General features: G+C 36.5%; 1 protein-coding gene across 2 annotated transcripts; it reads right to left on the reverse strand.

Annotated features, from left to right (window-relative positions):
- Positions 1 to 1,746: 1,746 nt before the first annotated feature.
- Positions 1,747 to 21,641, reverse strand: SLC39A6 (solute carrier family 39 member 6). 2 transcript variants are annotated; one of them, XM_085310686.1, is made up of 10 exons: positions 21,531 to 21,641; positions 19,281 to 20,000; positions 17,312 to 17,492; positions 16,880 to 17,049; positions 15,773 to 15,985; positions 14,038 to 14,107; positions 11,202 to 11,579; positions 5,114 to 5,194; positions 3,037 to 3,227; positions 1,747 to 2,302 (listed from the first exon to the last, which is right to left on the reverse strand). In XM_085310686.1, the coding sequence occupies exons 2-10, from the start codon at positions 19,989 to 19,991 to the stop codon at positions 2,150 to 2,152; spliced, it is 2,148 nt and encodes a 715-aa protein (XP_085166812.1). In that variant the 5' UTR covers positions 19,992 to 20,000; positions 21,531 to 21,641; the 3' UTR covers positions 1,747 to 2,149. The 2 variants fall into 2 exon arrangements, with proteins under 2 accessions (XP_085166812.1, XP_085166811.1); XM_085310685.1 differs by having other exon boundaries at positions 19,281 to 20,003.
- Positions 21,642 to 21,925: the final 284 nt, after the last annotated feature.

Consider the following 21,925-nt stretch of genomic DNA (forward strand, 5'->3'; position numbering starts at 1 on the left):
TTAGGCTATCTAGTCATTTCTCCCCAAATGCTCTAAAAGCAGATTTATTTTTCATGTTGTTGCATTAGCAATGTGTTTTGATGCACATATATTTCAATGTTAGCTTATTATGTAGAAAGTCAGCCAAGAACTCTCTGAAAACAGAGACTGAAATTTGTAAATTCACCTTGATAATTTAGTCACTGATCTTACATGCCTGCTTCCTATTTCATATCCACCAAATGGTCAAAAGAAAGTACTTTGGCTGAACTAAGTAGCAGCTGTTAGGGCTGTAGCCAAACAGAAAGCACTAACAAAACCAAAAAACCCTCCCACAGAACTGTGTCCCCATCTAAGTGTGAAATTCCTCATGATCAAAAAAATGATTCAGCATGCCTGCTTTCTCTGATAGCTCAGGATGTAAAAGGGAAGGTGAAAGACTAAAGAACACTAAATGAAAGAAAAGAAAAGCATATAGTGCTCAAACACTATGAAACCCCTTAGGCTCCAGTAAGATTCTATCTCTTTATAAATAGCACTTTATAAATATCTAAAGATGATTAAATCTCAATCTAATTAACCTGAGGAAAGACCAAGGAACAAGGAAAACGTAATGTTCCACTGGCTGCAGAAACTAAGATTAAAAAAAAAAAAGTAAAAATCTTTCAATTCATTCAAAAATGTCTATTTCTGATGTGATGTGGTAGTGCTGATTTTAATCTTATGCAGGATAAACACACATCAGATCATTTAACCTGTCAGACATGGTATTATCAAATGCTTCCTCTTTAAGCTTTTCATCCAGCTTGTGATTTGAAATAGTGCTAAACTGGGATCAGAAACAAGGTCTAATTGTTTTGTTTTCAGTTTGTAAATTCTAGTTAATTAAGACTATTTATTATGTAAAAGTTAATAGATGTTATGTGAACTAATGTTTGTCTGCCCTGCAAATACAGGATTCTTTACGATAATTTTTTTCATCCTTCCTTCCCTCAGTTACTTTCAGGATGGTTAAAATCTTAAACTGTAACAGTAAGCTCAGTCTACGTATCACATTAGCAATAATTATTCTTAACTTCATATACTGCTTCCCTATATAAGCTGTCAAATAATTTTTACTTTTTCTGATGCATCAACTTAAATAATTGCAAAGAATGTAGTTGTTTTGCACAGGATCGGTTTATAGTGTACAAGTGTACTGAACTAGAATCAGTCATCTCTCCCACTCAGCTAATTCCCCAGAATGTATCAACACTAAGAAAGCTGTTGTAGTAAATGACTTGTCTCAGTCTATAGAACTCCTCCCCTCAAAACCAAACAGACTGTGAAAAAATTCTGCCATTTCAGGCAGCATTAATGCATTATATCTCTATTTTAAAACTCTTTTTGATGGAATTTGAGTATATTAGAGACACAGCTATGCTTTTACAATATTATAGCTGTAGCTTTGTTGCTGACTTGAGAAATAAAGATCATCTCACATCACAAGGGATCAAACAAGCAAATCTTATTTGGTACAAATACTAAAAACAGGCTTTCACATAAAATCATTTGGAGTGGAAATCAACTAGAATGAAGAAACATGAATCCACAAGCTACTCTGGGTAGAACCACCTCGAAAAGGTATATCCATCTGACATTCCACTTAGACTAGACTGAAACAGAAGTGACGAATTACTACTAAACTTATGCTACTCACTACATGTAGTTGTCTTGTTTTACAATGCTCACTGAGCTTTGTATAGCACAATCAAAAACAGTCAATAATAAAAATCACTGTTATTTTATTTGTTTATATTGGTAAAACTATTCAAGTAAGAAAATGCCAGTATCATATAGTTACATAAACAAATTTACAAAAAAAATTGAAATCCCCTCTCTCCACATTATGATACTCCTTTGGCACTCTCACCATGCTTTAATAAGTAAGACTTTCTGAAGTACCACATGCAACACTAAACTGAGTGAAAATCTGGCACAGCATTCATTTCTACTTTGAGGGGGGAAAAAAAACCCAACACGTCAATAGAAGTACCTAGTCTACATCAAACCTACCTTTGCATTTAGAACCTACCTCAAACCTACCTCTGAATTTAATTAGGGGGAAGGGAGGGGAAGGAAACTGTACCAATCATAATTTAACACTAAGCTTTGCTCACGGCAGGCAAGCCTACAGGTTTATGCTGAATACAATTTTATGTTCAAATACAGAGATAAGCAGCATTATCCCAAAACCCAATAGAATCCCAGCATTCTGTAATAGGAAGTATCCCCAGCGGCTACATCCATGATCACTAGCATCATTGTGGAGCATTTCAGGCACCTAAACAAACAAGAAGAAGTGTTAAACAACTTCAAAATACACACTTATTTTGAACTAGACTCTTCAACCATTAGGCAGGTGAAAGTTGAATATTACTTCACTAGTCGCTCCTGTTGAATCCATTAATACTACTCCTTGAATAAAGCGAGAGCCAACACGAGTAACAGTATTAGGATTTACTTTCCTATAAGCTGTTTAGAGACAGAGGTGATATCTTGATTATACTTTGAGTAAATGATTGGCTTATTTATTAACTGACTTAATCAAATCAGTTTAGAGATTTTATTCTTAGGAAGACAGTGGCTGCTCATAGAAGTTTGACTTTCTGTACAAATGTACTTCCTTCTGACGTACACCATAGATTTTAATACTAATCTGGCTCCATTCCAAGAAACCCTAATGATTTACTGCAAAAGTTGAACACATCTTTGGTGGTGCTGACAGCCAGTTAGACTGCAAGCCACTGTCAGAAGCAAGTGTTTTACTCTCCTTCCACTGTGAACTGCCTCTAATTAAAGACAGAGGCGGAAACAAGCTGTGTTCCAACACTAATGTAAATAAAAGGAATTGCATATCTGAATACTTAACTAAGCACTTGCATTTAGTATCCTTCAATTCCTTCAAATGCAAAAAAAACAGTTTATTGATGAAGAAAAGGCAGAAGGTTTTTTTTACAGTCAAAATATAATTGGTACTTAAGCTATATTATGTAAAATATAAGGTCAGTCACTTACCATATCCACAAGTGCCACATACATGAACAAGCCAGCAGTAAGGGCAAATATCCACATTGAAACATTGTCTGCGTAATGACCAATAAGAATCCCAGTTGCCATTCCAAGATAGGCCAGCATAGCTGACAGAACATTATAGAGCACAGCTTGCTTGACAGTCATACCAGCTTTTAGAAGCACAGCAAAATCTCCTACAGCAAAAACAATACAAAATTTTAATCCAAATGTAATTATTGTAGTATTTGCGTTTTCTTTTTGGCACATATAATACCACTAATCTGTTTTTATGCTGTCATCTTCCTTATGCTTTCCTTCACAAAATTGTAAGTTACTTGGACACACAAAGAATAAAATAACACATCAAAAACACAGTAACAGCAATCACTATGAAGCTTATAGCACTTAAGATTTAGAATTTCTGGAAAAGCTTTTAGTCTACTCTGTATTTAAACCAACACTTTTAATATTGCATTACTTTGAATACTCATATGTATCAAGACAGCTTCTAAAACAAACAAAAACCTTCACTTAACTGCATATCACAATAGTGCCAAGATAGTTCTATTTGTTATCCTGTACCTGTTTGTCATACTTGAGGTCTACTTATTTCTAAATGTTGAATTTCTTTGTTCATTTCTGTAAGTAATCTTTAATGTTTTATTTTACTTGAAAGACTAATCTATTGATTAGCAGCCAGAAGGAGTTTCACAACAATGTTACGCATCCAAACAAAAAATACTAAAATAAAACAGCCTTTTTAAAAGGCATTTTGAAAATAAAGTTAATTCTATACAAAAATAAGGCTTCTCCCCCATCAAAGTGAGCAATTAAACTGAACTGGTATAATACTAATGCTAAATAATTTTCATGGAAACAGTGATCTGATTTTTCTCCCAGTTAATTTTAGGTATTTCCATTTATTTTCCATTATCATGCTAGTTTGTGATCTCTACTAAAAAAGGTATTTGTGTAAAGTTTTGTATTAAATTCGAAAAGATTTTTCTTGATTACAAAACAGAATATTTGATTCCAAAATATCACATAACAAACTTTTTTGCTCGTATTTTCTACTTTAATACATGTGTAATATGTTAATTACACGTATGTGTAATTAATACAAGTTTCACAATTTCCATAGAATATAGATTCAAATAACCGAGGCTCATTTTTTCCCACATCATAAAGACATATATTATTGTTGGGATGACTTTTTAGGTGGAAAAAAAATAAGTAGTTCAGTGTATAAATATACAGGTTTAAAAAGTCTGTTAAACAAAACTGAACAATCCACTTCAAGAGCATTTAAAAAATGGAGGGGGAGGGGATAAGGGAAGGAGTTTGACTGTTCTTTCCGTATTTTATACATGAGACATGATCATAGTCATGACAGCTAGAAAAGAAATGCCAGTTACACAAAGTGATTCAACCACTGGAAACAAGATCAGCTTCACCACAAGTTAAACTAAACAGCTAAATTCTATTCTCATGAACTTTATTGCAAAAGGACCAAATACTAAACTAGTAACTTAAAGAGACACATATGTGTTTATGAGAAATACAGCCATGTGTTAATTCCCTTGAATTTAAAAGACAGTGTTCTACAAAAAGATTTTTAAGTAGTTTAATTTAGAGCTACAGAAATTCTTTGCAAGACTGAACAGGTATTTGACCAGTTTTGTGACCTTCACTTCAACAGCACAAACACAAGAATAAAATTATCAGAGATGACAAAAAATCAAATTCCAACTAGCGCATTCTCCTGCAATTCATAGCTTATGCTCTACTGAAGAATAAAAGCAGTACAAATAAATTAGATATTTACAACTTGTCCTGTGTAAAATGATTTGTAAAGAAAGCTCATAGCTAAGATGTGTAGATTTCTAATAAAAACATTCATTAAAATCAGTTACCGAACAGTACTTCAACAGTAATTCTCTAATCAACAATTCAAAAAAAAAAAAAAAAAAAAAAAAATTCAAACAAATTTTACTGTGCCATGGAATAAACTAAACTACAGTTCTCCAAAGCAAACCTGTAAGTACATAGGTAGCTGTAGCATGTTGAAATACTGTCTTACCTAGCTCATGAGGTAATTCATGGCAAAATACAGCCACAGAAGTACTTAAACCACTAGATAACCCTTCAGTAAAGGCTGCTCCTACAGAAAGACAGAAAAGAAAGCATTACTAGATATTCAGATGTCAAAAGTAGGAAAGYTGTTGCATATATTCAGATTAGGACACTCTGTTTCACTCAAATTTATCTTATGCTTAGAAAAGCATTTAAAATTAACAGCTTTGTGTATAATTCATGAATTTAAAATCAGAAGTGAATTTTAAAATACTCTAATCTATTAAAGAAAATCAGATGTCATTATCCAATTTCTGAATTAAGCTCAATGCTATTCAACATCATAAACTCCTCACAAAACAGAATACACACAAATATCATCAAAAAAAAAAATACTGTTTTTGAAAGATACTAAGGGAAAAGTGCAGCTCTACTGCCTGAGAGTCAACTGTAAGAGAGGCTATGGGATTGGATGAAGCTAACAGTGAAAGATTTGTGAATTCTAGACAGCTTGCACATATGGTACCTTTTTTCATTATTTATTTAAAAAAGGGGAAAAAAACCCTTGAACTAGTCCAACAGTGCTCATCTTCCTTGTTCTCTCCCCTCCTATTACTTACTGGTTTTCCTTTTTTAGATGACAGCTCAGGACAAAGCAGTATGCAGCATGGTCAGCGAACCATGACTCAGACAGCACAAGAGGTTCTCAGGCATGGGAAGTCTCACAGAAGGGTGCAGCAGAATTACATCTAGCAGTCTATTTATCTGGTACCCAGAGTGTGCCAGCAAACAACGTACATCCAATAAGATGTGTAAACAGGTGTGAGGCCATTTAGTAGCAGCTGGCATCCAAGGGACCCAGAAGTACTGTTCACAGATGAAGAGCTATAGTAGTGATGGGACAACAAGGGGCATCTCCAGCAACCACTACCCAGATGGAGCTCTTGAAGGTGGACAGCAGCTTTCTCTCTCGGATACGTGCTGTTGCACCCAGAGAAGGGGAAGCAAGAAGAAATGAGCAGGCGTCTTTGTATCAGGGATCATGAACAGGAGATTGCAAGGGACTTCAAAGACTTTGCAGAGGCAACAGCACAAGCCCCTTCAGGGTGAGGAAGGAAGGTAGGACCAAAGCAACACTASAGCAAGAAGCCAAACATGAACTCCTAAATAGGCAATATCTGAAAAGAGTAATATCTAGCAACAGGAAGAACTCTCCCTCCCCATTTGTAGTAGTTAATCTAGAGAACAGGGTCACAAGTCTGGCAGCAACAGAGGAAAAACAAAATCTGCCCAGCCCCTAATCTTCACCTAGCATTTCAGATGATCAGATTAGGGCCAGCACTACAAAAAGACAACAAAGATTTTTTTTAGTGACAGACAATTCTCTCCTGGGCAGGACAGAAGCCCCAACCTGCTCACCAGACCTACTGTTCAGGGAAGTCTGCTGCTTGCCTAGAGCCCAACCTCCATGATGGTGAAGGCACAGCCAAAGCTCATCTGGCCTGGACACAGACTGTCTAGGAAAGACAGATGGCATGGGGGTTAGTGATTTGCTACATAAAGGAGTTTCTTGACTGTGCAGAGTTTCAGTATAAGTTTCAGTATTAGTTTCAGCTAAATACAAACTCAATTCTTTGTGCCTACTGAGAGTCCCCTGGTCAAGATCAGAGGGAGGAGTAACACTAAGAATAGCACTACAGACCACCTCAACATAAAAAGTGGCCCATGGCTTTCTATAGTTGCACAAGACTTCTCCAGATAAGCATAACTGGCTAAGTAGGGAGCTTCTTAATGAATTAACATTCAAAAAGTGTGCACACAAGAAACAAACAAAGACAGGAGACAAATAAGGAAGATAGAAGCACTTTGCCAAAAAGAAAGAAAGAAAAAAAAAAGAAAAAAAGAAACAAAAAACAAGGCGGCCAAAACCCAGTTGGAACTAAGACTAGCAAGAGACATTAAGGATAACAAGAGCAGTTTTACAGGAACACTAGCTACAAGATAATGTTCAGGAAACATGTGGGTCTGTTGATGTACGGGGAAGGAAACCAAGCAACAGACAAAAGAGGCTGAGGTACTCAGTGCCTTCTTCATTTCAGTCTTCACAGACAAAGTCTGTTCATCCCCAGCATCATTGCAGAACAGAAGGGACCACAGCAGATAATCAACAGTTCAGAGATTACCTACAAAAGCTGAATATACCTCAGATGGATGGGGACAAATGGGATTCACCCAAGGGTGCTGAAAGCTGACTGATGCGATTGCAAGTGCACTCTCATCATGCAGCAAATCATAAAAATGAGCAATTGTAGGAGCAAGGCCAGCAGACTAAGAAAGATTCTTATCTCCCTCTGCTAAGCACTGCTGAGGCTGTTCCTGGAACACTCCATCCATTTTGCCTCCCTTTCTCATCCTTCGCCCCAAGTCAAGATGGATGGGAATACTGTCCTATGAAAGGCTCATAAGAAGATCAGAACTCAGACCAGAGGGCTTAAAAGTTAGGGTGTTAGGTTTCTCCTCTTTAACAGATTAAGGGTTATCTAGCAGCAACCTATAACTAGTTGAAAAGGAGTTAGAAATAAGAGAGCGCCTCACTCTTMAAAATAGTGATAGATGACATAATGGGAAAGGCTGCAACTTGCGAGGTTCAGCAGAAAGCAGAAGCTTCTTTATTAAGACAGTAGTATATCACTGGAAGAGCTTAGCCATTGAGGTTGTGGAATCTCCATCCTCGGAGGTTAAGAGATTTTCAAGGCGTGGCTGTGCAAAGCTATGACTGACCTAACCTAGGGCTTGCCAAGAGTCATGTTTCGGGCAGAAGGCTGGACTATATGACCTCTCGTGGTCACCCATTCCTGTGACTATTTATGAAGTCCAATGTATAGTGGGGTAGAGTGCAATTTTTTGCTAAGCACAAATTTCTTAGCAATTTGGTGGTTTACACTGCACTCCACAACACTCAGTCATACTAGTCCACACAGTAATCTAAAGTTATTACTGCTCCTTGACTGGGAGGAGTATTAGTGAACACTATCAAGCATTTCTAGACATCAGCCTTTTTTTCTTTTTCTCCCCTTCCAAGCATTGCTTTACACAGTTTGAGTTTTTGAGTGAGCCTTGAGAGGGAGACAGCATGGCTACAGTTATCTCCTACAGGACAAAAGAATTCACCAGTAGTCAATTGGACTTCAAATCCTGAGTACACTAGATACGGAAAGTAAGGCAGAAGATCTCATAGGAGGTCTACCTTCTTCCATGCCTGCATCCTCAATAACCTACAGGTTCCTCTATATTATCATCCTTGTACAATGTTTTCCAAGTCCTATCACTTAATAGAAGAATTAAGAATTCAAAAATCCATCTTAATCCCATTAGATAAATCTAATTTTAGGTATACCAAGGAAAGACAGACAAAAAATACGTTCCAAAGTACCTAGGTGGCTGATGTTGTAGCCGAAGTACAAGCTTATCTGGTTTTATTTTTCACTAATAAACAGATGTTTGTCTTAAAAAGGTAACACTCAAACTGAAAGCCGTGTTAATGTAGTTGATATTATCCCCTCTCAAGAAGGGGATTTAATAATAGCTCAGCATTTTAAAGTATATTTTAAGACATCACTTATTTCTCTCAAAAGAATTATATGAGGAAAAATATATAGGTAAGATTAGTATAACAATAACTACAGCGTTCTGTACTTTAGTTATTTAGTTGAAGACAAAAAAGTTCAAAAAAAATCAGTGATATGAAGAGATCACTTCATATGTATTAGTCACATTTGAGTGTTTCATGCTTTACAGAGAGAGAAAAAAGCATTTTTTAAATCTTATCCCTACATAATTAAATAGACTCAAGGAAAAAGAAATAATTGATGAAAGTAAGGAATAACAATCACATGAAGTGAAAACTTGTAAGTGAAGGCTTGTTCTAGTTATGCTCATCTTCAATCAAAAATATTTTTACCATCATTTAAATACAAGAAAATGTTACAGTAAGCAGTACTGGCCTTTTCACAATATCATCAGATCAATACTTTGCATAGCATCTTCACATCAAGAACTGAAGAAAATCTATCTTTTTATTAGTCTGAACAAGCTACACAGCAGGACGTAAAAAAGTTAATGCTCTCACTTGCTCAATAAACTTCTTAACCTTACATTCCCCCCCCCCCATAACTATTGAGTCACAGCCTCTTCCCTAAACCTCCCTAATGCTAGAAGATAACTGACATTCCATACCATTTGTATGCAAATCCTCCTTCTTCCACCCTATCTGCACTACTGATCTGCTAGGAAATTAGAGCATGGCGTATAAATTTTCATCAAAAAGAAGGATTAAAGCAGAGAGATTTCTTTTCACATTATATTACGAATTGACTGAATCTGAATTCAGACACATTCTACGAGAAACTGACTTACTATTGGATTTTCTGTTCAAAAAAGAATGAGCTTATTTATACAACACAATTCACAAAAAGACTTGTATTGCTGAACTGACCCCTAACTAGAAATGAATCCAATTCCTGCAAAACTACAGATGAGTCAGACTAGCAGAAGAATTAAGGATTACTGAATTAATTTCATGTTCTAAAACTTACATCTAGAATTCCTGTTTTCCAGCCTTCTAGGAAAATGAAGGAGATACCAAATCTGACCTCAAAGCCGTATGCCCAAAATACAACAGTTCATCTATTTTTCTTGTGATTTAAAAAGATTCTTTTCATTGAAGCTTTGTCAAAAAAGATTGAAGCGCTACAACATGCACCGGAAAAAAACAGGGATATGAGCAGAGTAAGAACAAAAAGAAGATGGTATTTTGTTCACAGGTACTATTTATTTATTTATTTTTTAAACAGCAGAAAGAGTTAAGTTCCTATAATAAAGGACAGAGCTGTGTCATTAAACTAGACTTTAAGAGTACATTTTTGAGCACAGCATAATTATATATGAGAAAAATGTATTTTTGAAGTATGTTTCCAAGAAGAGATGCCAAACCCATTTTGAGACTGTTCAGCATACTAAGCACCTATGAAGGAAGCTATATCAGCTACACTCCTTTAATTTATTTAGAGATCCTTAATGTAAAAGCCTGCATCAATGCAACATTTAGTGACTTAATTGAGATCTTCTCCATGGTTTTTATTTCTGACAATTAACACCTAACTAGAGTCCCATTCCTTCATTCCTGGTAGACAAAATGCAGCACAGACATGCAGGAAAATTACTGCAAGTGCTAGAAAGAGCTGCAATCCTGCTCTTTATTACAGGATATTAACCTACCTGGATGCAATAGGAGTGCTATGCAAAATCGTAACATATTTCACATGCTTGCTTTAAGCCTCTTAAGAGTATGCAGTGCCTTTGACCAACTTGACTGTGCAGTAAAACTGAATGTGGGTCTACCTTTCACCAAGTAACAGTTGTATACCTATACTGCCTAATCCATTTGGTTAATCTTCAGGCTAAGGCACGTTGAAACTATAGTCCCATCTCCCTGCCTTCCAAAGCTCTGGGGAAGTTTATAGATGATGCATAATCAGGACTTAACAGATGTATAATTGGGACTTAACATAAGCAAAGCCTGATGTGTAAAGAAAAGATCCCAATGTTACTGGATACAAGTGAAGATGGAGAAGAAAAAATAAAGGACAGCCAATGGCATTAGTGACTGAAGCAGAAAAAACTCCACAACTACTTTGTGACCAAAAATATACACTTGTCTTCAGAGAACACAAAAGAACTGCTGACCACCTGTAGGCACTGAAACACAAAGTCAGCTCTTTAAGTCCTGAATGATAGTTTATGAGCCTAACTTTAGTTTTGAAAAATTTAACCTTTAAGTAGGAAATAAAGCAAATTTTATAGATTTGCTAAAGAAACATAGCTGCAGCATATAGCTTTGATTCATTTGTCACTGATCTCCAGTTTGTTGAACTAGAGGCTTTTCTTACTCGTTCAGAACCAGTGTTAGATAAGAGATTAGTCTAAAAAGAACCACTATTAATTATCATGCTCCTAATAAAAAAAAAAAAAACTCAAAAAAAAAATTTTGCTTGTATCACAGATGACAAAGCAGTAGTATTGAAACGAACACCTACCAATTGCAAGACCATCACTAAAATTGTGTAGTCCATCTCCCATAATCACCATCCATGCCAGAGTTGCTATTCCAGCATCTTTCAGTTCTTCACGTGAATAGCGCTGACTGTGACTGTGTGGATGATGGTTCTGGTGATGGTGATGATGTAGAATGTGATGGTAGTCATGGTGATGATGACTAAGATGATCTGTTTGTCCTAAAGTATCATGTAAGTGAGAGTGACATTTGTTTCTACAGCCCCTGGATACATATTCATTGTCAACCTCCTCTTGATGAGAATGAGCTATCATAACTTCTTCTTCTTCTTGTACTGCTGGTTGCTGAGAAATGAAGGGCGATGGATCTTGTGAATCTGTCCCTAGATACCCTTCAGGCCCTGTTAAAAAAATCCAAAGTATAATATTAGACATTTTTAAAGTCATCTAGGAAGCAATGATACAATAAAGTTTAATAAATAATACAATACAGAAAAAAATAGCAAATTTAAAAGTTTAGGTTGATACCCCAGCTTCTTGCACCAGTATCTTTTCAGGAGTTCTAGCTACTTATTTTTCTTAAGTCAGATTTCTGACATATGCATTTTCACAGTATACACTAAAAACTTAAGCTTCTCCATCTCCTACCGGGAACACACTCCCCTACACTGCAGCTATGAATATCTCCTAAAAGATAATAATAATAATAATAAAAAAAAAAAAAAAMAAARAAAAMCCAAAAAACTTTTCAGATGATCAAGACCTAGTACAATTTAAGTACAATAGCACAGGGCTCTGTGTCTCATTTTCACACTATGAAGGCTACTACTTAATTGCTTCAGAAAGACAAAACCTGAAGAGCATTTGCTATTTATTCATCTTAKGGATGATGAGTAAGAATGCAAGAGAGTAGGATTATGTTATAGATATAATTTTGGCAATCTTCCTGAATATCACATGGAAATAATTTGTTGAATGCAAGTCCTTAAGCTTGAACACCTGAAAAATAAACACTCAAAACTACCAACATAGACTCAAAATGTCCCCAAATAAACATTAACGCCTATTTTAGCTGACTCATTAACATTCCTAAAACTTAAATTCTTCAGCTGCAGTTGAATAAATGCAYGTTTTTTCTGCATTACTGACAATTCATTCTTTACTTATAGTTATTCTGAAAAAGTGAAAGCCTCTTTAGCATCTGCACCAAAACCATGTAGACTTTCTGCAAAATAACACTTTTATTAATTGAAGTAATAGTGAAAGAATTCCAGTTACATCGCAGGCAAAAATTTCTGCTCAAAATTGCACTATTGTATAGCATGTGCAATATTGGATCAGTACCTAAAATCTTAAGCCTTCTTAAGAAAGCATGGGATATTATCAACTTGAGTAGAAAATACAGTCCCAATATTGATTTAAATAATTAAACTCTTGAATTCTTAAGTACAAAAGGGCATTTCAATTGCCGAATCTCTATGCAAAACAAGACAATTCTCATGCTAGAAACAATATTACTACGTAAAGATAGAAAATACTGCTTCTTTATAATAAACTCTCAGGATTTAAGCATTGAGACCAAACTATATAGGGAAACTTAAGAAAAATATCCTCTCTTAAACTATTTTGATATTGTTCTACTGAAGTAAATTGACTCCATTTCTATTTCCTTCTAAGCTGAGGCCTGAAGACTGAAACTATAATACAGTAAGTTATAACAAAATTTTCATTTCTAAAGTTTCATTCAAATATAGTCCAACTCTAGTAGACAGAACAGAATAAAAGTCTACAAGCAAGAGTTACATAAAACATTACACGAAAAATTTCTCATGTACTAATTGGAGAGCATCAAACCAAGGATTTACGATTACAAAGCGCAGGGATACTTTAAGTCCAGTTTTCCATACTGTCATCCTGCTTACTGATTTCCAATAAGRCTATGTCAGAATGGTGTTAACATACAGGCATGTCACCATTGTTTTTAAACAATACCGCACACGAAGTCTGTTCCACTATCACAATTTTACACAAGCCCTTCTGTAACAATATGCTGATATTAAGTATCACTCGTGCAAAAAAAAGATGTGTTTTGATCACAATCCATGCCTTAAATTCCTGAACAAGATTAACTTTTGGGGATGATGCTGTATGTGACAACTCAATGTTTACTCATATTAAAACCAAGGCGTCTTTCATACTAGATATTTCAGTAGACAAGCATGCAACACTGAAAGCAATTTACAAATCAATAAAAATTCTCTCAATACTTCATTGTAAACTAGTATTAGATTAATTTAGTTACAAGAGCAGACAAATATCTAATAAAGTGTGTTTTTACTTATAGTTTGATGTTGAGGAAATCTGGTAACTTAAAATTTCAGAAGTTGAAATATTGAACCGCAAGTTATCACTTTTAAAACAAAATAAATAAAAATCCAGTGTTGGTTGTTGGTTGTTTTGAGTAAGATGTGCATGTTCTATTCTTTAGATTTCTACACGTGATGTCTAACAGGACCTATGTATAGCTATGTTTCCAAAGGCAAGCCAGAGGAGCATCTTAGCACGACTTCACTTCTATTATCCAATCCAGCATTCAAAGGCTTGAGGTTTCAAAACTGTGAATACACTATTTCCAAACTATCAAATCATAACATATAATTAAATTAATAAATAAAACCCAAACAGGACTAGCTCTCCACATATGAATACATATACAGGTTTTGTTCTAGGAAGAATTCAATTACGCAGCGATCCAAACTGAAGGAAGAAACAAATCTATGAGCTGCCTTCGGTTATGTAGGGTATTTTAACTGTGCTGTTGCACAATAACAGCTGTGCAGTAATATTACTGAGACTTACGATCATCTGTATCTAACATCTCTTCATTTGCTGAAAACTTCTTACTTTCTCCATCATCTTCATTTCTTTTCTTATTCCAAAAGAAAACACTTGTTATGAATGTTACTTATTTTTCAGGATATACAAGAGCAACATGATATTCACAACATTTATGCAAGTCTGCAGAGAAAGAGGATAATGTGGAAGCCATATAGAGAATGCAGAAGAGAAATGTTAGAAACTCAGCTAAATACAGGGAAAAAAAAAAAAAAAAAAAAAAGACAAAAGCTCCTCAGGCTCCAAAGGGGGGAAAAAAACACCCCAGGCATAATTACCACTTAATTCTGTGTAAAGGATAGCAGAAGTTCATCTGAGAAGTGACATGCATCAAATGCCAAACAAACAAAAAAAACCCATGCGAGTTGAATTGCTTTTAATTTTTTTAAGTGTTGTAATATCAGTGTAACAGTTTTTCAAATGTTCTTCAGGAAAACTAAGTAAAATCTACAAAATCTAAAATCATCTCTGACCAATGTGTGTTTTGCACCAGTCTGTGATCAGTGACTCAGTATCTAGAAAGGCATAATGAGTGTAACAGGAAATCCATTCTCATGCCTGAAAAATAAGGAAAACATATTTGCTTTGCTTGGAACTCTTCAACGTGTATTGATGAATAAATTTAAGTAGACATAAATTTAATTAGGGAAAATGATCCTGTCACTCACAGTTAGTTCAGCTTACTTCGGTGTAAACCACTGCTGCCAGTACAACTTCTTGTGACCAAAGTTGAAGAGCTAACACCTGAATTTAGACTCTAACACTAATGACAGATTTAAAAATAAAAACTAGAAACAGATCATCACAGTCTCTGTGGTAGTCTAGAAACTATTTTTTTCTGAGCTTTTTAAATAACTAGTAGTTTCCTACCTTTCTTGAAGAAAAGTTTTACAAATCTCTGACTTTTACTGAATAAAGCATCACAACCAAGCCCTTATAGAAGTTACCARTATTTACAACCCAACAAAATCATGTTGTTTTCTACCTTCCACATAAAGCATACCATAATAATCAAAGCTGTATTATTCTCTTCTGTTTTGGAGGAGAGAAAAGAAAAGACTAGAAAGGCGAGGCCTGGATATTTCCAAACAGAGTGCTATCTAATGTAGTCATTACCTTTTATAGTGTATTTGGATGCTTATTTGTGTTAAGCAAGAAGTTACTACCACCCTCACCCATTTCATGCAAGTGTCCCTCAAYAGAAGTGTACTCACTGCATGAGGTCTCTTATTTCATCCAATATAAGATTTTAAAAAATAAAAAAAAAAACACAGACAGTTCTCATCTCCTTGGGAGATCAGAAGAAGTCAGTAACAAGCAGTAATTTCTTAGATCACTATAACTCTTATAACAAAGGGTATAACTGGAATTGTTTGCTTATTAAACAATTCACTGTGATATCAGCCTGTGCAACTTGTCTGTTTGAGGAAACAGCGCTCATAATTCTTCCCTAACATGACCACACACACACAAACACACATACACACAAAAGCTTTTTATAATCTAGTTTGAAAATATGTATGTGGTATAAGTGTGGTTAACATAACTCAAATTTTAACACTAATAAAGTCAGCAAAAATTGGCTTGCTATTAAATCCAATCAAAAGTCATTATACATGACATATACACAAATTTTAGTTTTTATGAGACTGTATTGAGAAAACATCATGCAATACGCTTCAAAATATAGTTTCTCTACCTTTTTCTTCTTGTCTTTAAACTGCTTTATTAAAGTGATCAAATGCTCTACTAGAAACATGAAATATAAGCCTCCAAGTGCTGTAAGTCCCTTCCATGTAGAATCCAGGTAAGCACTTTCTTCTATACTTTGAAATAGAAGATGTTTGAAGAGAGTGCCTTTGTTTTGTTCCTGTAGAGGTTTTTCATGGTGATGGTGATGGTTTCCATGAGACTAAGGGGAGAACAAAATAGGGAAGTCATTATATTCAGAAGAACTGTTAATATAACAAAAGCAAACACAGAAAGCACTCCTCACTTTTTTTTTCACCTGAAGTCCAGACCTACTGTTTTAACTTGCAGGGCATCTTGCATGCGCAAACACGCGCACACTTAGATTTTACATGACTTCTCAGGATAAGTTCAAACTTAACTGAAAGTGAAAGGAAGAACCCTATAAAATACAGGCAAGGTTCTGAACCCACCATAGGATCTGTTATCCTTTCCAGTGAATCTCAGTCAAAGCTAGAGTGAATTAACTTTTTGGGAGGTTCTGCTTACAAAGAGCTTCAATAGAGGTAGTAATTTAACAATGATTTTATTCTCAATATTACATAATAGTAATACATAAATTTAAAGCCTATCAGGTAACGTTTTCCCAAAACTTCCAACACTCAATTCTGATCAAAACATTATAATGGACAAGCAATCAATTTAAGTGCTGATCTTCTGTTCAGTGCTTCAAAGGTAGTGAGCTAACTCTACTAACTATAAAAATTGTTAAACTAGAGGAAAAAGAGAGGTGGCATTGAAGATTAAAAAACATTTTATATAATTCAATGTGCAAGGAAATATGTATTTGTAAGGGTGATTTGGCAGCATGTATGACTGAGAAAAATGTAGGAAAAATTAAGGGATTGCAATATGATGTTTTTACACTGTGGGGAATATGAAATGAATAATATAATCAGCTCCAAATAATGCAGAACTTTTCTATCTAATAATGAGCTTCACAAGGTTGAGAAGTGACTCACTGAAAAAGTGTTAATTAATAGGTATTTAAGCCATTAATAAAAACTACAGCCAGATGTCAAATTTTCTATTTTGAGATAATGAAATAAGTACTTACATGTGGAAGGAGATGTAAGAAAGCATCTCCACTTAAAGTTCCAACAGCCAATGCCACAAGAAAACTTAGGAGAAACTTGAAAAATACACGATTCATCAGAGGTACCAATATAACACCAAGTAAGGAAAGAAAACTGATGACAGAGATTGATATAAAGCCACCAATCCAAGCTGGCAAAAGAGACAAAGTAGTATTATATGAGATTTGGTTGCTTAACATTCCTGTTATCAAATACTACTGAACATCTCATTAATCTAAAGTTAACAAATGGTACACCATGAAGGTTTCTCTCTAGACATAATGAAGAAAAGCACCAAAATAAATTATTTCAACACTAAAGTATTTTTCTAAAATTTTATAACTAAAATAAAGGGGGTTCCATTATGCTTTTATTCTATATTTAAAAACAAACACACAAACAAATGAACCTACCTATTTGTAAAGAATAACCTTTTGGAGGAGTTTCGGCTTTTTCAGTAGTCGCATGGACTATGCAGTATTTGCCATCGATCTGATTAATAATAGCTGGACAGAGATAACTAAATTCTGTAGCAGTTAACCACACTTGAGTGCCTATGCCATGGGACTGCATCAGTTTTGATGCATTGGAACACTGTGGAAAGAGACACTTAAGAGATTAACCAGAACAAAAATAATGTGCAATCTTAAAAGGGCTGCACATCCCATGTTAACTGTAAGTGATTCCACATGAAAGTAGTTGAACAGTAACCAAAAACAGGTTAAAACCTACTTCAGTAAGAATTTCCCACACAGTGTTACACATAGCCTGACTGGATTTTTTTCTTTTAGCTCTTGGAAATGTACTTTAGCTCCAATTATGCAGAACATACTGGCTTGTGAATTCAGCACCTATGATCACACTCTATACACAAACTCTCAATTATCTAACATGATTGCATACATTAATAGACTCCAAAAAGGTACTGCTGCTTTTTAAAGCCATTAATGCAGAAAGATTTGACTACATAACAGAACTACAGGCTTTAACAGCACTCATTTCTACTTTCTTAGAGTAACATTTTGCAGCCATTTTTACTTTACAGCTGGTTCTTATACATGATCTCAAAGAAAGTGTCTGAAGATGCATCTTGGAGCCTGTCCTAGGCTTGATCTAGAGTCTTTTTTTCTTTTTAATACAAAATGCTGAACAACAGCTTTTATATCCCTCCAGAGAAGGGTAAGTTAAGATCGAAAGAAAATAATTCGTCATCCAATTAAATGTAATTCTTTTTCTATGGACATTTTTGCAAATTTTGCTATATTTGAACTTTTCTTCTCCACAGGTTAATCTAACTTTGCTTTTATTTCATTGTGAAAGGGAGAATTTCATAGAACTAGTAGCATCCACTACCATCAGTTTGTTCCTTCCTGTTTTCCTAACACATCATCCACTCCTCTTCTCTAGTGTAACATAAGCTGAAGGTGCATAAAGAAAGTGTTTAGCTCATGTTAACACATGTTCCAGAATAAAATAAGAGTAGACAAGGAAGGAAGTGGAGAAGAAAGGAAAGATGCTAGTCACTTCCCTACAATTCTACACCATCTGCAATAYGAATATCTAATCCTTGTGAGGCAGCTTTGAGCAGAAGAATGACAGTACTTTAATTTCTGTGCAACCACATTTTTTACTTTCACCACTTCATTTGGAAAACAAGAGAGTCTGGCTTTAAGGCAGAACAACAAGTTGAATCAAAAGAACTTACTGTTCTATTCACTACCTAATACTAATAAAATTTAATGCCAAAGTTACATCTATCCAAATGAGAAGCAAAAAGTTAATTCAGTTAGTCTTAAAAAGCTAGTGTAGTAATGTGTTTCCCTGAGTTGGGCATAAGCAAATGCCATTAGAATTTATTTCCTGCTCATTTGCAGAAAAACACAAGCTCTAGAGGCAAGATCAACAACCACCACATACTTACCTACTTATCTGCATGGATACTGTTTTTCAAGATAAATGTCTTGCTATGCAAGTGTATTATTAATTTCTAAGTACCTTCCTTTGTTACTTTTACATGAGGAAAACACAGAAGTTTCTCTACAAAGCATAACAAACTTTTCATATACCTGCCTAAGAACATATGATTTTCAAATCTAAAGTTTATATTCTTCATTGCTAATATCACTCTTTTTTTAAGGAAGGAAAAAATGAAAAATATATTGTATGAACTAGATCCCATAAATACTTTCCTCCACCTGAAATCATGAATGAAACATTCATATAAAACAAAGAGTTAAGATTCAAGAAATGTTGTGTATGTTTTGCTGTGAGCATTGACATCTGCACTATAAAGCCCATACCCAGTTAAATGATCATCTGTAACAAATAAGCTGTAAAAAAATTCCTAGCGGACAATGATTCCCAAGAATGAGTCAGTCTCACCTCTTGGGTATTTTGGTTTTTAAACTTGGAATACAGGTAACTTCCTCTTTCCAATTCTTTTGGAAAGATAAAAGATTTATTCACTTTTCCGTTAGCAAGCCAACTTGTATTACTGCTGTCTGTGGCATTAGCATTGGAGCTAGTCAGACCTAATCGAGGAACAGACTTCACTTCTCCAGTTCCCAAATTCTGTACCTCAGAATTACCATCTGTGGGAATAGCACTGATAGATGCAGTTATTCCATTAACAGTGTTCTTACTGTGTAAAAGATTTTGCTCATGTTCTACATTTTCTACTTTGTGCAGTTCCTTTAAGTGACTGTTCATGGAATCTTTGTTAGCATCATATTCATGGTTTGGGCAAACAGTCTTTTCGGAGTTTTTACTTGATGCAACATGATTACGACGAAGGTGATGATCACGGTCATAGTCTATTTTAATCCTTTTCATTTTGTCTATACCTATGTTCTGGAGCAGTTTTCTGAATCCTTCAATTGTCAGAGTGTTGTTTTCTCCGTAACGATGAAAAAGTTCTTGAAGATGAAGTCTCTGTATTAGCCCTGCCAAGTCAGTATTGATGCCTGCTGCCTTTTCTGGGAAAGTTTTCTCTGCTGTCTGCAGAACAGTAGCTCTCTCCACTTCATGATGATAACTTTCACACAACAGTATGGAAAATGATAAAAAGCAAGTGACTGATACTGCATTCTCCATTGCAGCTTCCTACTAGGAAAGAAGTAGAAATTCTGATAAAATAAAGACTAAACAGTCTGTACAAGACTGATCACCTTATCACCTGTAATGTATGTTAATAATTTGCTAAAGGTTCAAAGCAAAAAGAGTCACTTAAAATTCTTGGATATCCAGTATTTCCTCCCAGATGCGTGGCCTCAGGCAACATAAGAGAAAGCTGCATACCACCATTGGCCATAAAGGCTTCCCCAGACGCAAGTAAGCTTACTTTTGCTTAGCTTGCCTAAACCAGTTTTCTAATACAGATTACAATGAGAGCATGCTTAGAGGCGTACCAATTTAGTTTTTGTTTAGGCTTTTCTTGTGCTTAAAAAAAAGCTTCATAATACAGTTCTTCAACTACATATTAGATCTGGGAATAAGTACCATAAGTGACACATTTCTGTTTAAAAATCAAAATTCCAAGCCTTCCATCGCTAGATTTCCCAGAACTCTTGGCAAACCCGAGGTGAATTTCAGTACTASACAGAAATTACTCTTCATGCTATTAAGTTCTATCTGCATTACAACAATGCTGTCAATACATTTTTGAGCAGGCCGACAGATCATAACTGTGGGCCATTAGATGTTTGCATATTTTATTTTGTATTTTATTCCATAAATACTACATTTCTACAAAGAAAGAAAAATGATATTGAGACAATGCAAAAGAGCATGTCTGAATACCACATCCTAATCCTTTTTCAGAGTAGTAAAGAGAACCTTATTTTCACATCATATAATGCAGACAACCATATTGTGTTCAACAGTATGATACACAGGATTTTAAGCAAACAAATAAACAAAACCTAGCCCCCCACCCAGCCGCCAAACTAGAACTGCAGGTATTTGCAATCATTTTTGCAAATAATTACTGTAGAGGAAATACCCGCAGAGATGCATACACCCAGAAACAGTACCTTCACTACCAAGATCGAGCGTTTGAACTTAACAGTTTGTATAAGACTGATCACCTTTTCACCTGTAATGTACGTTAATAATTTCCCCTTCACCGCCCCTCCCCCCCGTCAGCTAACGGGCACTGCGAGAGGCTGCCTGAGCCTCTGCTTTTGTAGGGTGCCCGGCACCTGCCCACCCAGCTCGGCCGCCAGCACAGACAAAGCTGCGTTTGCCTGCTGCTTTCCTTGCTTCAGGTGCGCGCTAGTCCCCCAGCCCTCCCTGAGATCCTAGTTTGGGGTTCCTCCCGGTGTAAACCGCTGCCGCACATAAGGACAGCGGAGAGACCCAGCGCAGGCCTCAGCTCACTGCCAGTCCTTGCCCCGACTCAGCGGATCGCAGCGCTAGGCGCCGCGCCGTACAGAGGCAAGAAGMACGGCGCACCGCCGTCCCGCCCCGTCCCGTCCCGCCTCGGGTGGCAGCGGCAGCCGCGGTAAGGACAGCTCTACCCGTCGCAGCCACGCGGCCGCCCGGCCTCGCTCCCAGCCGTGAGGCGCGCACACACCCACTCAACAGCTGGCCGCCGCGCGCTCCAGCCACCGCCTCGCCGCGGTGAGAGCTCACCTCCAGCGACGGCAGAGCCTCGCGCGCCACAACCGAGCAACCGCCACGACGCTTCCAAGGCTGCTGCCGCCCCCCCTCTCACGTATKGCTGCACGCATGCGCCGATCACTCCCTTCCCGACCGCCCCCCCCCAGCCTTTCATTCCGCTTCCGGGGACGGCTCCTCTGGTCTCGGCGGCGGCGGGGCGGGAGCGGGGCGGAGCGGAGTGCGGGGCACGTGCTTGTTTTGTGGAAGCGCCGCCGGGCTCGACGCTGGTTGGGGGTTTGCCCCGTGGTGCAGCCGGCTTCCCTCCTTCCCTTCTTCCCTTCGCAGAGGGCCTGAGGCAGGAGACTGGGGTGTCTGTCTTTCTAGCGAGTGTTTTAGGATGCCCCTGGCCAGATTATGCTCTGGCAAAA

The sequence above is a fragment of the Rhea americana genome, unplaced genomic scaffold, assembly GCF_003343005.1.
Source record: "Rhea americana isolate MKP2758 unplaced genomic scaffold, rheAme1 scaffold_323, whole genome shotgun sequence".
Taxonomy (NCBI): Eukaryota; Metazoa; Chordata; class Aves; order Rheiformes; family Rheidae; genus Rhea; species Rhea americana.

What these genes read in the sequence shown, in the direction of transcription:
- SLC39A6 (XM_085310686.1), bottom strand. Translation starts at nt 19,991, where the DNA reads ATGGAGAATGCAGTATCAGTCACTTGCTTTTTATCATTTTCCATACTG. An exon ending in TTAAAGACAAGAAGAAAAAG is followed by an intron (nt 14,108 to 15,772) that starts GTAGAGAAACTA and finishes TTTTGGAATAAG; the next exon opens with AAAAGAAATGAAGATGATGG. An exon ending in GATGTTAGATACAGATGATC is followed by an intron (nt 11,580 to 14,037) that starts GTAAGTCTCAGT and finishes TTTTTTTAACAG; the next exon opens with GGCCTGAAGGGTATCTAGGG.